The 13268-nt window shown below is 38.9% G+C and overlaps 1 protein-coding gene across 1 annotated transcript in view; it reads right to left on the bottom strand.

Annotated features, from left to right (window-relative positions):
* The window catches only part of LOC109867948 (atrial natriuretic peptide receptor 2-like), a 60638-nt gene that overhangs the window by 44784 nt on the left and 2586 nt on the right, over nucleotides 1-13268 (bottom strand). Inside the window, exons 2-6 of the mRNA XM_020457293.2 lie at nucleotides 7776-7957; nucleotides 3851-3964; nucleotides 2898-3033; nucleotides 2645-2739; nucleotides 525-660 (exon numbers count right to left, since the gene is read on the bottom strand). Of these exons, the coding sequence (XP_020312882.1) occupies nucleotides 525-660; nucleotides 2645-2739; nucleotides 2898-3033; nucleotides 3851-3964; nucleotides 7776-7957 (663 nt within the window). The remainder of the gene's footprint in view (nucleotides 1-524; nucleotides 661-2644; nucleotides 2740-2897; nucleotides 3034-3850; nucleotides 3965-7775; nucleotides 7958-13268) is intronic.

The following is a 13268-nucleotide window of genomic DNA, read 5'->3' as shown; positions in this document are numbered from 1 at the left end:
GCTCCATTACAGTTCTCCTTCAGTCTAACTCATGCTACCTGAGTCAGAAGGTCATTCCTAGACATGGCAGAATCCTGTCTGTCTCTTAACCTTGTTCAGCAGGCATACTGTAATATATCATCGTGCATGAGTGTCCTGTCTTCCTCATATACCACTGAGACAGCCAGACTCACAAGTCAGATAATTATTTGTGGATGGACTCTATTTGGAGAGATCGTTACTTCTCAACACTCTCCCCCACATTCAATATCTATAGATACCATATCAACACATTGCAGTGGCCAACCCAATTATTATTTATTAGCTAATACGTGTATATTACTTCATAACAAATGTTGCTCCTTCTACAGTAGCCACATTTTTTCATCCATATGTTCCTTCCATGAAAAACCATGTTGCACATGAAATAGAATCAACGCAGATGGTACAACATGTAGCAGAATTAGTCAAAACTGCTGTACTACTATATAAGCACCTGACTTACCTATGAATCACTTGTACAGGAGCCAGCCTACTTTACATACCATCAGCACAGGTGGGGTCATCAGAAGAGAAGACGCACGGTGGGTTATCCAGAGGTGGGCTTCCTTTGGGCCAATGAATCCTCTCCGTTGAGGACCAGATGATCTCTTTGTTAGTTCCATTGTAATGGGCCACAAGCTGCAAAACATCAAGAAAACGTTTATGCAATTTTTACAAACGCGATGGCAGAAATTCCCATGGCCAAATGATACATTCAGAGGGATGAAAATGGAGCATGTTACCTAATTCAAATTAGCTGTTTTCTGCCACTTCAAATAAGAGCACAAAGCACAGTATTACTCTAATGAGTGCCTGTTTAAATTCACAGTAGCATTAAAGCTGCATATTAAAATAGCCGTTACTCTTTTTCAGTGCCTTTAAAACATATGAGCCCATCAGTGAAGAAAGCACATCTTTGGCATGCTTTATTGGGGCACGTCCATAATAAATAACTATGTGACTAAAATGTTCAACATTAACATATACTAATATGTATAGCAAGACACAATATTGTTGACTTAACAGAACTGGCAACTTTTCAGACAAATTAGCTGTTTGGTAAAGGTTGTCTGAGAAATGGTGGCCTTTCAGCTCTAGCAATGGGAGGTTTATTGTTTGATGCTATGGGATTTGTCAGCCCAGTCAATAGCTTCCCTTTTCACAGAAGGGCATTGTGAAACATGACTCCCATGTCTCTAACCAGTCGCTGGAGAATGTCAGTTTAGCCTGCCTCCTTAGTGGAGGGCCAAACAGGCATGTTGGGGATCACTGCTAGCCAGTCTGTGAAGGGGAAGGGCAGCCCCACTCAGAGGGATGTAAAAACAATGCAGGTTGTAACCGTTTGTTGTGGAGCAGGAGGACCACTCAACTCAACCATTTATCAATGGATTAACTAGTTGCTGGTTTCTACAGAACCGTGGCTTTCTAATCAGCTATTTACTCACATCGGGAAGTTTTGGTTAGGTTAGTGGACTCGCTGATCAATCTGGAACATTTGTGTCCTCCAGAGAGCAACTCTGGAACAGTTCAGAGAGTCATGGAAGTGTTTGTAGAGCACAAGACAAGATAAACAAATATCTTCATTTGAATTTCAGGGAAATTTTAGTTTTTTACACATCTTATCATTAAAAGAGTACTGTACTCCAGAATACTGTATCTCCCAAACAGTAATAGCCTTTGCATGATGTTGAACATTTACTTTTAATTACATTGATGGCATCTTGGCAATTCCCAAGCAAAGCATTGGGATTTCAGCTCCACATAATTCATTATGTGGAGAGGAATTTTGAGGGAAATTGTTGTAATTACAGCAACTGTAACATCTGTAACAGATTAGACCGGTCCCCCAAAAGCACTGCTCTCACTCATTACTAGTATTTACTACTGAAATATAAAATGTAAAAACCATAAAGTAAAAGAATTGATCTTGTGACAACATATATTTTTGTAGTTTAGAAATATAAATGTCTATGGAAATGTTGGCTAGAGCCATAAACAATAACTATAAATAAGACTGTATAAATAATCTGCATCCCTCATCACCTCTGTGGGATATTGTAAAAGCAGGAATTTGAAAATGAACACCGTTAATGAAAGTTCACATAAGAAAACACATATTGATAATGCCCGATGTTTACTTGGAGAACTCTTAAGGGTTATCTTGTAAATCACACTCAAAACTAACCTAAAAGTACCTTTGTCATAGTGAACATATGGCCACTCATCAAAGCATACTTGCATGACATCATTACATGCAGCTCAAATCTCATGATGATGCCAAAGTGATCAGTCTATCTGAGCCAGTCAGAGCCATGAGCTGCAATCCCCACCACTGTGCATTGTGTGCATTTCAGACCACAATTCAAACAGTATAAAATAATGGTGCACTGTCTACCACTATGGTAAATTAGCAACAAATGTATTGTGTAATGTTTATAAACTATTGGTCCTTTTTGAAATAGTAATAAGTATCCTGACCTGAACACAACTGTACAGTTAACTTGCCAGAAAAACAAAGCCTGAAAATAAAATAGCAAGTTGTGTCTTTCTGTGAGTGGCTTCCAAAATAGACAAGCTTTAGATGTCTAGCTTAAATTGATCTACCTGCAGAAGTATCACTTACCCCATACTCTCCAGATTCCTGGTTTGTCATTGCCCAGAGGTTAAAATCAGTGTTCCTGGCATTGTTTTTGTCTGTGGTCACAAGTCCTGTAACCCCTTAAACACAGAAAACCTTCACATTTAGACATTTCATATCACTCATAATGCAACAATGGGTTTAACAAATGCAATACCTTTTCCCTTCCCAATTGACACCAAATAGATGAATGCAAAGTCAACTAAACACATCACCATGATCAACTCATAATATTCACCCCAGAATCGCAGGTTTTGCATCCTCTGTGTGATGCTGATTCCATCGTTCTGGGAGCCCCCCTCAGCTAGCGTGTCCTCCAAGGCCTTAGCATACATCACAAAGCCATCATAGAAGCAGCCAGCGATGAAATCCATCTGAAAGGAATGGAATGGAGGTCTGTACATAAGCCAGCAAGAGAGTATTCTTCATGATCTTCATGTCTGAAACAAGTCTGAAACCAACAGGAACCTGAACAGCTTCTAGCCCCAAGCCATAAGACTGCTACATAGTTAGCCAAATAGCAACCTGGACTATCTCCATTGACCCTTGTTGCATTTGACTCATCACATATGCTGCTGCTACTGCTTATTATCTATCCTGTTGCATAGTCACTTTACCACTACCTATATGTACATATCTACCTCAATTACCTTGTACCCTTGCACATCAACTCGGTACTGGTACCCCGTGTATATAGTCAAGTTATTGTTACTCATTGTGTATCTATTCCTTGTGTTATTATTTTTCTATTATTTCAAAAATGTTCTCTCTGCATTGTCGGGAAGGGCCCGTATGTAAGCATTTCACCTGTTGTTTACGAAGCATGTGACAAATAACATTTGATTGATTGATTGACTTTGTTTACCATTTACCTGGAATTCTACCTTGACCCCTATAGGCATGGGTCTATGGCTGTCTCTAGTTAAATATCTGTTTGCATACACTTAGTCTGCCAAAAGGCTATACACCTTCACAAAGAAGAGTGAAGTTTTTCATGAATCAAAGAAGTCCATTAATAACTATGCATAAATGATCTGAATGTATGATCTCTCTTGGGTCCTTTGAAAGATATTTCAAAAACACAGTGCTTTTTTTCTAGTGTGGAGAATCCTATCAAAGGTGTAAAAGCCTTTTAACAAATAAACTTTGTGGCTCTGATGCTGAGATGTGGCAGGATTTCAAACAACTTACCAGAGAGGGTTCTATGTTCACATCAAAGTCCTTCTGAGCTCTAATGTGGAGCTCATCTTGGAACTGTTTGTACTCTGGATTATCAGGCTCCCTGTATGTTATTACCAACACAGACTGGGCGGAAGAGAGAGACAACAATGAGAAAGTGGAGCATTCCTGTGGAATTACACAGGGATGTAATTTCAACCTCAGTCCATAGGGGACTTGGCTTCGGGACACAACATCGGTAGTCTGTGTAATACTTGGAATCCCTGAGTTGTGCATCGTTCTCTATCAAATAAACATGAATCCAACTTTTGTCCAAACAGCAGACCAGGCAATTCACGTGAGACTTCCTACCACAAAATCTACCACTGTCTACACAGGAGGAATATGGTACGGATTTGATAAAAGTTGATTCATATGTATATTTGATAGCGAGGGACACATTTCACTTCACGTCTGGTGGGTAGAGTTCCTATAAATTACACATATACCTGAGTTGACAGGAAAGTTTTTTTTGCCGTAGTATCAACCCACCAAAACAATTCACAACTCAGGGAGTCCCAACTAATACAGACTCTGGATGTCCCAGAGTCTGTATTCTACAAACACGTCACACAATAATTAGATGCTACGCACTTGCTCAGCATCTGGATTAAACTCTAGTTTCATGTCAAGTCAAACAGCATTTACAGCATTTTCAGAACCTAATACCTCTAAACTGCATTTTCCTTTTAATCGGGATTGGAATGATTTTAGTATCCTATTTTAAATTGTTGGTGTTGAGCTGCCATACCCAACTGACATGCTTGGAATTACACCCAGAGCATCATAAACATGTAACAACTACTGTTTGACAGATTTTTAATGGTATGCAGAGTGATTTCCTACTGGGTGGAAATGTCAATGATAAACATTACATTTGAAGTGTATTGTCAACACCAGAAGTAGGATTAATGACGAACAGATGTCTCCTCTTTTATAATCTAAACGGTTTAATTAAAAGTCCATTATGAGTAAACAGCAACAACATTATTTATAGTGAAGATTAGACAATCTGCTGTATCCAAATACACTTAAACTTATAGACATGTCTTGAAGAGAAGGCAAAAACATAGAAGAGCAGCTGTGGTAACTCTGTATATTGCTTATGTTATCCCTCATTCCCAGTTGCACTACTTGTTACAAATTTGCTATTACACGACAGTTGTGTCTTGTTGCATATTGTTTGATTATGTCTGGATGGAAAAGCACGCTTTCTGCCAAATCTCAATATAAGGTCATCACTTGAGTTTTGACTTGTACTGTGCCTTCTTGATATACTGAAATAAGCTTCATCCTGCTGAATGGCTCGACATAGTAATGATAAACAACCAACTTCCAAAAGCAATCAACGTTCTATGTGCAGCATATTGCCATTTTACTGAGTTACAGTTCATATGAGGAAATCAGTCAATTGAAAAAAATGAATTAGGGCCTAATCTATGGATTTCACATGACTTGGAATACGGATATTAGTCTGTTGGTCAAAGACACAAAAAATAGGCCTCAGGATCTTGTCACGGTATTTCTGTGCATTTAAATTGCCATCAATAAAAGGAATCAATATTAACTATGTATTAGTAAATCTCTACGAAGTTCTTCAGTTTATCTAAAATCCAACCAAAGTGTATTGGTCCCGTGCACAGGATACAGGGTGTAAACAGTACAGTGAAATGCTTACTTGCAAGCTCTCAACAGTGCAGTACACATTTATAAAGAAAAAGTACATAATAAGTAATAGATAGGTAGTAAGAAGAAAAATAGCCATGTTTGGAAATATATACATAATATTAATATACAGTATAGACAATGAAATGTGCTAAAGTGAGTAGTGACATGACATGGTTGAGCAGCTTTGATAAATAATAATAAATAGTAGCAGCAATGTTGCCCATGTGTGTGTGTGTGTGTGTGTGTGTGTGTGTGTGTGTGTGTGTGTGTGTGTTTCCATCTAGCGTGTCCCACTATCTCCATCTACAGTGCCTACAGAAAGTATTCACACCCCTTGACTTTTGACACGTTGTTGTGTTATAAAGTAGGATTAAAATGGATTTAGTTCTCATTTTTGGCAACTATCTACACAAAATACTCAGTGGAAGAAAAATTCTACAATTTATAAAACATTTATGAAAAATAAAATAATAATATATCTTGATTAGATAAGTACTCACCCCTTGAGTCAATACATTTTTGAAACACCTTTGGCAGCAATTACAGCTGCGAGTCTTTCTGGGTAAGTCTCTAAGAGTGATTACAGCTGTGAGTCTTTCTGGGTACGTCTCTAAGAGCTTTACACACCTGGATGGTACAATATTTACCCATTATTATTCTAACAATTATTCAAGCTCTGTCGAGTTGGTTGTTGATCATTGCTAGAAAGCCATTTTCAAGTCTTGCCTTGAAAATGTGAAATCCCTGAGCAGTTTCCCTTCCCTTCCGGCAACTTAGTTAGGAAGAACGCCTGTATCTTTATAGTGACTGTGTGTATTGATACACCAACCAAAGCCTAATTAATAACTTCATCAAACTCAAAGGAATATTCAGCTTATTGACTCAAAACATTTCAGCTTTTCATTTTGTATATGTTCTACAAACAAAATTCCACTTTGACATTATGGGGTATTTGTGTGTAGATCAGTGGCACAATTTTAAATTCAGGATGTAACAACAAAATGTGGAAAAAGTAAAGGGGTCTTAATACATTCAGAAGGCACTGTATGTGCCTTGATATTCTACCCTAAACTTTTGTATTGTAACACTTCAGAAAAAGATCTGCAATTGCCAGACAATAGCAGACATGTTTTACACCACTTACTAATTAAGATGACTCAGTCAAGTTAATTAGCCCAACTTTTCTTTATCAATCCAAAGCCATTTGTAGCACCTTTCATTTGGAGTTCAACACCGGAATCCACATTTCCAATACTAAGTAGGTGACTACAGTAACTGCAGTGCAGTCAGTGACATTTAACAGCCAAATTGGAAGAGGAGCATCTGTACCCCCACTCACTTGTTTTTTGACACATTAATATGCATAAGTGGCTTTTAGCTGAAAAAAACACTCTCTCCTTCATTAAGTCCATCCAAGTATTAAAGTCCAAGCAGAGATGGGGGGGAGGCAGGGAGTAAGTTATGACCTTTCTACAGATTATTGCCTGCCGGAGTCTGAACCATTATGAAGTTTGCATTTTGCAATTTCCTTTTGCAATTTGTGGGACCACTAATTGTTATTATAAGCAAAGGTCAGTTCTGACTTGAATGCAGTGAGTAAGCCTGGTTTAGGGGAAGTTTGTGGGTTGGATTAAAAGGATGTGATGGCTTACCTCGTTAACTGTTAAGTTATGGATCAGTGAACCAAAATTGTTCCAAGCTGGTTGTCAATGGCTGGTGACAAACAACAAACATATACATTGTACCTCATGCAATTTGTATTTGTTTACTGTCTATAAACATTTTGTTTTGTTTTAAGATAAACCTTTACAGTAATTCATACACGTAGGCTACATGTGGGTCAACCTCATTCAACTTGATGAACTTTGTGTTCCCTTTAATACAGGTTCATTGGAACAGAGGGGTGTGAAGGTATTCTTTTGATGGACAGGCTGCTGATTCACACACGAATGAGAGGTTTTGAATTGAATGTCCTCAGTGAAAGACATCCATTTCACATGCCAAATGGCAGTTTCAGACTTGTGATCCTGTCTGGCTCCAATTACCGAAGGGGGGAAAGAACTGACAGTTCTGCACCAACTAATTGACAGAGTATTTGGACACAATTACTCCAAAAGGATTCTGCAATAAATTAAATGAATCAAACATAATGAATGAAATGGAAGGAATATTTCTCTGTCTCCATCCATGTTTGTCTGTCTGTCTGCCTGTCAGTCTCAGTGCAGTGTACCTTGAAGACCTTGATGGGATCAATCCAGAGGCTGTCGTTGTTCAGCCAGGGTTTGCGCTCCGTTAGGCTTTCAGCAAACACGTCCAGATAGAAGATGGCGTAGTTCTCAGGGTCTGGGATCTCACTCTGGAAAAGCTTCATGATTTTCAGAAACGTGTCCGGAGGCCCGCAGATATACACAACTGTAGAGAAGACAAAAAAACACAAAAGTTACTTATAACTGATTATCTGAATTATGGTTCTATTTCCGATAACTGCTTTAGCTATCAAACCTCTCCATTTTGTGAATTGCTCCTCTTATCATTGGTAGACTAGATGTAGATATGAACCATATGAGGTATGGAAATCAATCCAAATCAGTAACTTCTGGGGAATGCTGTTATGAGGAATCATGTGTAGGTACGCCTACTGAAGTTGCACAGCCATGTGTCTGCTATTTAGGGGGAGTGTGCATGTGTGTTTAGAGTGTTTAAAGCTGTCTGTGCTGTATGCCTGCCTACATAATACCATCCCATTCTGTTTTCATGCAGTCTGCTCCATAGACAGTATGTCTGTAGGCAGTATTTCCATTCGCTGCATATGTCATAGTGACTGCTGCCAGCTCTAAGGCAGTCCTCCCAGTTAGCAGACATTTCCTCAAGTGTTAGACCAAAGTCGGCACAGACCGCCTCGCAGACCCCAACTCTCATCTCTTCCAACATAGCTCACAAGTAGTCATGCCAAGTAGTCATGCCAAGTAGTCCTGATGTCTCCTGGACATCGTCCAAAACAAATGTACAAAAAGGCGGGGGGGAAAGTCAACCTGTGTTGTAGGAATCTGGAGGATCTGGATCTGCCTGGGCTTAACTTATTACAAAGCACATCAAATTGTTTGGTAAAATTTTGTTTCACTTAGCGGCAGACTCAAAGATAGCAACCAGCCCACCTTACCTGAACTCTCCATTTCTAGTAGAAGGCAGCATTAGCTCCCATGACTCACACAACATCTACACGTAGAGAAACGTAATGCTGCAATGACAATTAAATGCATCCCATTCTGTTCATAATCAAGCGCCTGAGTCTCCAAGCCTATATCATGATTACATTCTATTTATACTTTTCCCAGGCGTGACGCTTGAAAGAAGACCAATGGAACAGTCTCTGCAAAATTGCATGTTTAGAAACGACCATCAACGTCACAGTGTTTTGTGTAATGTGTATCTTACTTATTAAAGTGTAATACAGAGATCATTTTAGAGATAATTATTCGGTAGACCATTGTGTTACCATGGTCTAATCTGTCCGATGGACTTGAACAACTCTCGTAAGAGGACTTAGGAACCGGACGCCTTCGTCGCATGTCTTTGTCCAGGAAGTTGTACACAACTTCCATAAACACATTTATATCTACAATAGACAGAAAAGAGCCAGTCACACAACACAAATGTGATGCATGCGGACAGTTTTTGATATACAGAACCAGTCAAAAGTTTGGACACACCTACTCATTCCAGGGTTTTCTTTATTTGTGCTATTTTCTACATTGTAGAATAATAGTGAAGACATCAAAAGTATGAAATAACACATATGGAATCATGTAGTAACCATAAAAGTGTTAAATAAATTAAAATATATTTTATATTTGAGATTCTTTGCCTTGATGACAGCTTTACACACTCTTGGCATTCTCTCAACCAGCTTCATGAGGTAGTCACCTGGAATGCATTTCAATTAACATGTGTGCCTTGTCAAATTTGTGGAATTTCTTTCCTTCTTAATCTGTTTGAGCCAATCAGTTGTGTTGTGACAAGGTAGGGGTGGTATACATAAGATAGCCCTATTTGATGAAAGACCAAGTCCATATTATGGCAAGAACAGCTCAAATAAGCAAAGAGAAATGACAGTCCAGCATTACTTTAAGACATGAAGGTCAGTCAATTCATAAAATGTCAAGAACTTTTAAAGTTTCTTCAAGTGCAGTTGCAAAAACCATCAACCGCTATGATGAAACACATCTCAACATCAACTGTTCAGAGTAGACTGCGTGAATCAGGCCTTCATGGTCGAATGCTGCAAAGAAACCACTAATAAAGGACACCAATAATAAGAAGAGACTTGCTAGGGCAAAGAAACATGAGCAATGGACATTAGACCAGTGGAAATCAGCCCTATGGGCCTATGAGTCCAAATTTGAGATTTTTGGTTACAACCGCCATGTCTTTGTGAGATGCAGAGTAGGTGACCAGATGATCTCCGCATGTGGGGTTCCCACCGTGAAGCATGGAGGAGGAGGTGTGATAGTGTGGGGGTGCTTTGCTGGTGACACTGTCGTGATTCATTTAACACTTAACCAGCATGGCCACCACAGCATTCTGCAGCGATACGCCATCCCATCTGGTTTGCGCTTAGTGGGACTATAATTTGTTTTTCAACAGGACAATGATCCAAAACACACCTCCAGGCTGTATAAGGGCTATTTGACCAAGATGGAGAGTGATGGAGTGCTGCATCAGATGACCTGGCCTCCACAATCACCCGGCCTCAACCCAATTGAGATGGTTTGAGATGAGTTGGACCGCAGAGTGAAGGAAAAGCAGCCAACAAGTGCTCAGCATATGTGGGAACTATGTTGGAAAAGCATTCCTCATGAAGCTGGTTGAGAGAATGCCAAAAGTGTGCAAAGTTGTCAATAAGGCAAAGGGTGGCTACTTTGAAGAATCTCAAATATAAAATATATTTTGATTTGTTTAACACTTTTTTGGATACTTCATGATACTTCCATATGTGTTATTTTATAGTTTTGATGTCTTCACTATTATTCTACAATGTAGAAAATAGTACAAATAAAGAAAAAACCCTTGAATGAGTAGGTGTGTCTAGACTCTTGACTGGTACTGTATATATATATATATATATATTACAGGAAACACAATTTGTGTGATTTCAGTGAGAGGTCTATATAGTACCTGTGCTACATTATGTTGGCAACCCTGTTAGCACTCAGGTAGTCTGCAACAAACATTCACATACAGTATGTGCCTCCACAAAAGAGAGGAGACACAGCTTGATGTATTCTTCCTTCCAGCCATGTGGCATTTTTTACCTTTATTTAACTAAACAAGTCAGTTAAGAACTTGCCTCTACCTTCTTGCCCTTTGTTCTTTTGTCTGTACCCAATAATGTTTGTACCAGGTTTTGTGCTGCTACCATGTTGTTTTGCTACCATGTTGTTGTCATGCTGTGTTGCTTCCATGCTGTGTTGTCATGTGTTGCTGCCTTGCTATGTTTATGTAATGTTGTGTTGTTTCTCTTGTTTTGTTCTATATTTATATATACATGTATTATATATGAATCCCAGCCCCTGTCCCCGCAGGTCTTTTGCCTTTTGGTAGGCCATCATTGTAAATAAGAATTTGTTCTTTACTGACTTGCCTAGTTAAATAAAGGTTAAAAAATAAATAAAAATAAAATAACACATTTCTTATTTACAATGACAGCCTACACCGGCCAAACACAGATGACGCTGGGCCAATTGTGCGCTGCCGTATGGGACTCCCAATCACAGCCGGTTGTGATAGAGCCTGTATTTGAACCAGGGTGTCTGTAGTGACGCCTCTAGCACTGCCTTAGACCGCTGTGCCACTTGGGAGCCCAAGTGTATGTGTGCTTTTTAGTGGTCTGAAAATGATCAAGGTGTGAGCTTTCTCCACAAGTAACCTGGTGGGACTTTGAAAACATAATTGGCCTCATGTTCAGTCTGGTTGTTAAGGTTTGTTCATTTGAGGCAGGTAAATGTTTTTGGGGGGAGATATTACATGTTTCTACCATTTCTCTTTTTTCATTAACAAATCTGATAGGAGGCTAATAATTAGACTTTGAAGGGTTTTCCCATCAGATTCAGAACACAAAATCAGAGGGACTATGTCGGAGTGAATCAATTTACATTACAAATCTGTACCTGACAACCACTGGCTTAAAAACAATCAACACTCAACGCTATACAGTACTGTCAAGACGTCAACCAAAATGAGAGACCACACAGTTGAGGTAAAGGTTGACAACCCAGGGTTTATATGTTGGTGATCTCAGAGGGATGAATGTGAATGGAATGTCAAGCCAGAACTCCAAGCTTAGACAAGCCGTGACAAAACCATTAGCTTCCGTGACCCCAAGCTCACCATGGCGGGCCCATAATTCAGCTAAGAGGTTTGGCAGCTTTCAAAATGATTTTCCTGATGTAACAGCAGTTAAGTACCATATGCAGTGTTTATTGCACTATTTGTTAATGTTACTGCTGGAAAAGTTTTTTCAAGTGCTTTAAAAGAGAATAAACCCAGTCATTTCCATGCATCACTCATTGACAACACAGCCGTATCTGTATTCTGTGTTATGCTGGTTAGTGCCGAGTCACTCTAGTCTATAATGTTCTTCTCATCCACTGATTTCTAATCAGTACCCTGACAATAACTATGGATGAAAACAGTGAGCCAAGAGTATAATTTTGTGGTTATAGTAATGTTTTAGGGTTATTGAGAAAACCAAAGGCCAGTATCTTCCCAGATGATGTGAAAGAGTTTAGTGCCTTTACTTCTTCCAGATGAACCAACACACAGCATCAGACGGTTCCTACAAACAGAACAGTTCTGGGCCAAAGCACACATCAATATCACTTGCCAGTATTTGTGTTTCGCTGTTGGACTTTCAACACCCCAATTCCCCTCTATCGGTATAGATATTTTGATATTGCAATATATCACTATGGTCCAAGGTGATTGTTTAGCTGATGCAACTATGTCAGTAGAATTGATCGTTAACATCATTCCATTGTATTATTGATATGCAGCACCCAATTTTGATGGATTCTGAGTTACCAACAAATTTGAAAGCAACACATTTGAAAGCAACAAATTTGAAAGCAACAAATTCCTAAAATACTTAAGTCTTGAATTTGTGAAATATTTATTCAACTGAGACACAATTAAAAGGCATTGATGTCACTTAATTGTATTGATAAGGGTAAACAACAAGAAAGTCTAGCTGCATAATGCAACTGTGAGCTGCCTGTTCCTGATGACTAACAGAGAGCAAACACTCACAAGTAACTGGTAGCAAACAAAGGACCCATTTTCAACCTTAGATGTGTCAACACAATGGGTTATCTGCCACATCTAACAATAAATCCGAGTACATGGTGTATTAAGACAGAGGTGTAATGGGTCTCTACAGACAACATCTCTCTACATCACTAACAATAACATTTGTAAATGTTATAATGTAGAGTGATGTGTGTGTGATGACTTGGCAGAGTCTCTGTTTATATGCTTTCTCAGCCCATTACAAGTAGTGAGGATTAATTAACCATTTCTAAAATAGTTTTGGAGTTAATCAAATGTAATGACAACATTCCTGTTGTAATGAACATGTAATAACATATTCTACAGTGGGGATTACCATGGAAACAATGTTACAACAGCTGTGTGTCACTGCGATTTTACACTTAGGTAAACAATCCAC

This window comes from Oncorhynchus kisutch, linkage group LG23, assembly GCF_002021735.2.
Source record: "Oncorhynchus kisutch isolate 150728-3 linkage group LG23, Okis_V2, whole genome shotgun sequence".
Taxonomy (NCBI): Eukaryota; Metazoa; Chordata; class Actinopteri; order Salmoniformes; family Salmonidae; genus Oncorhynchus; species Oncorhynchus kisutch.
This window is presented reverse-complemented; position numbering and strand designations above follow the sequence as displayed.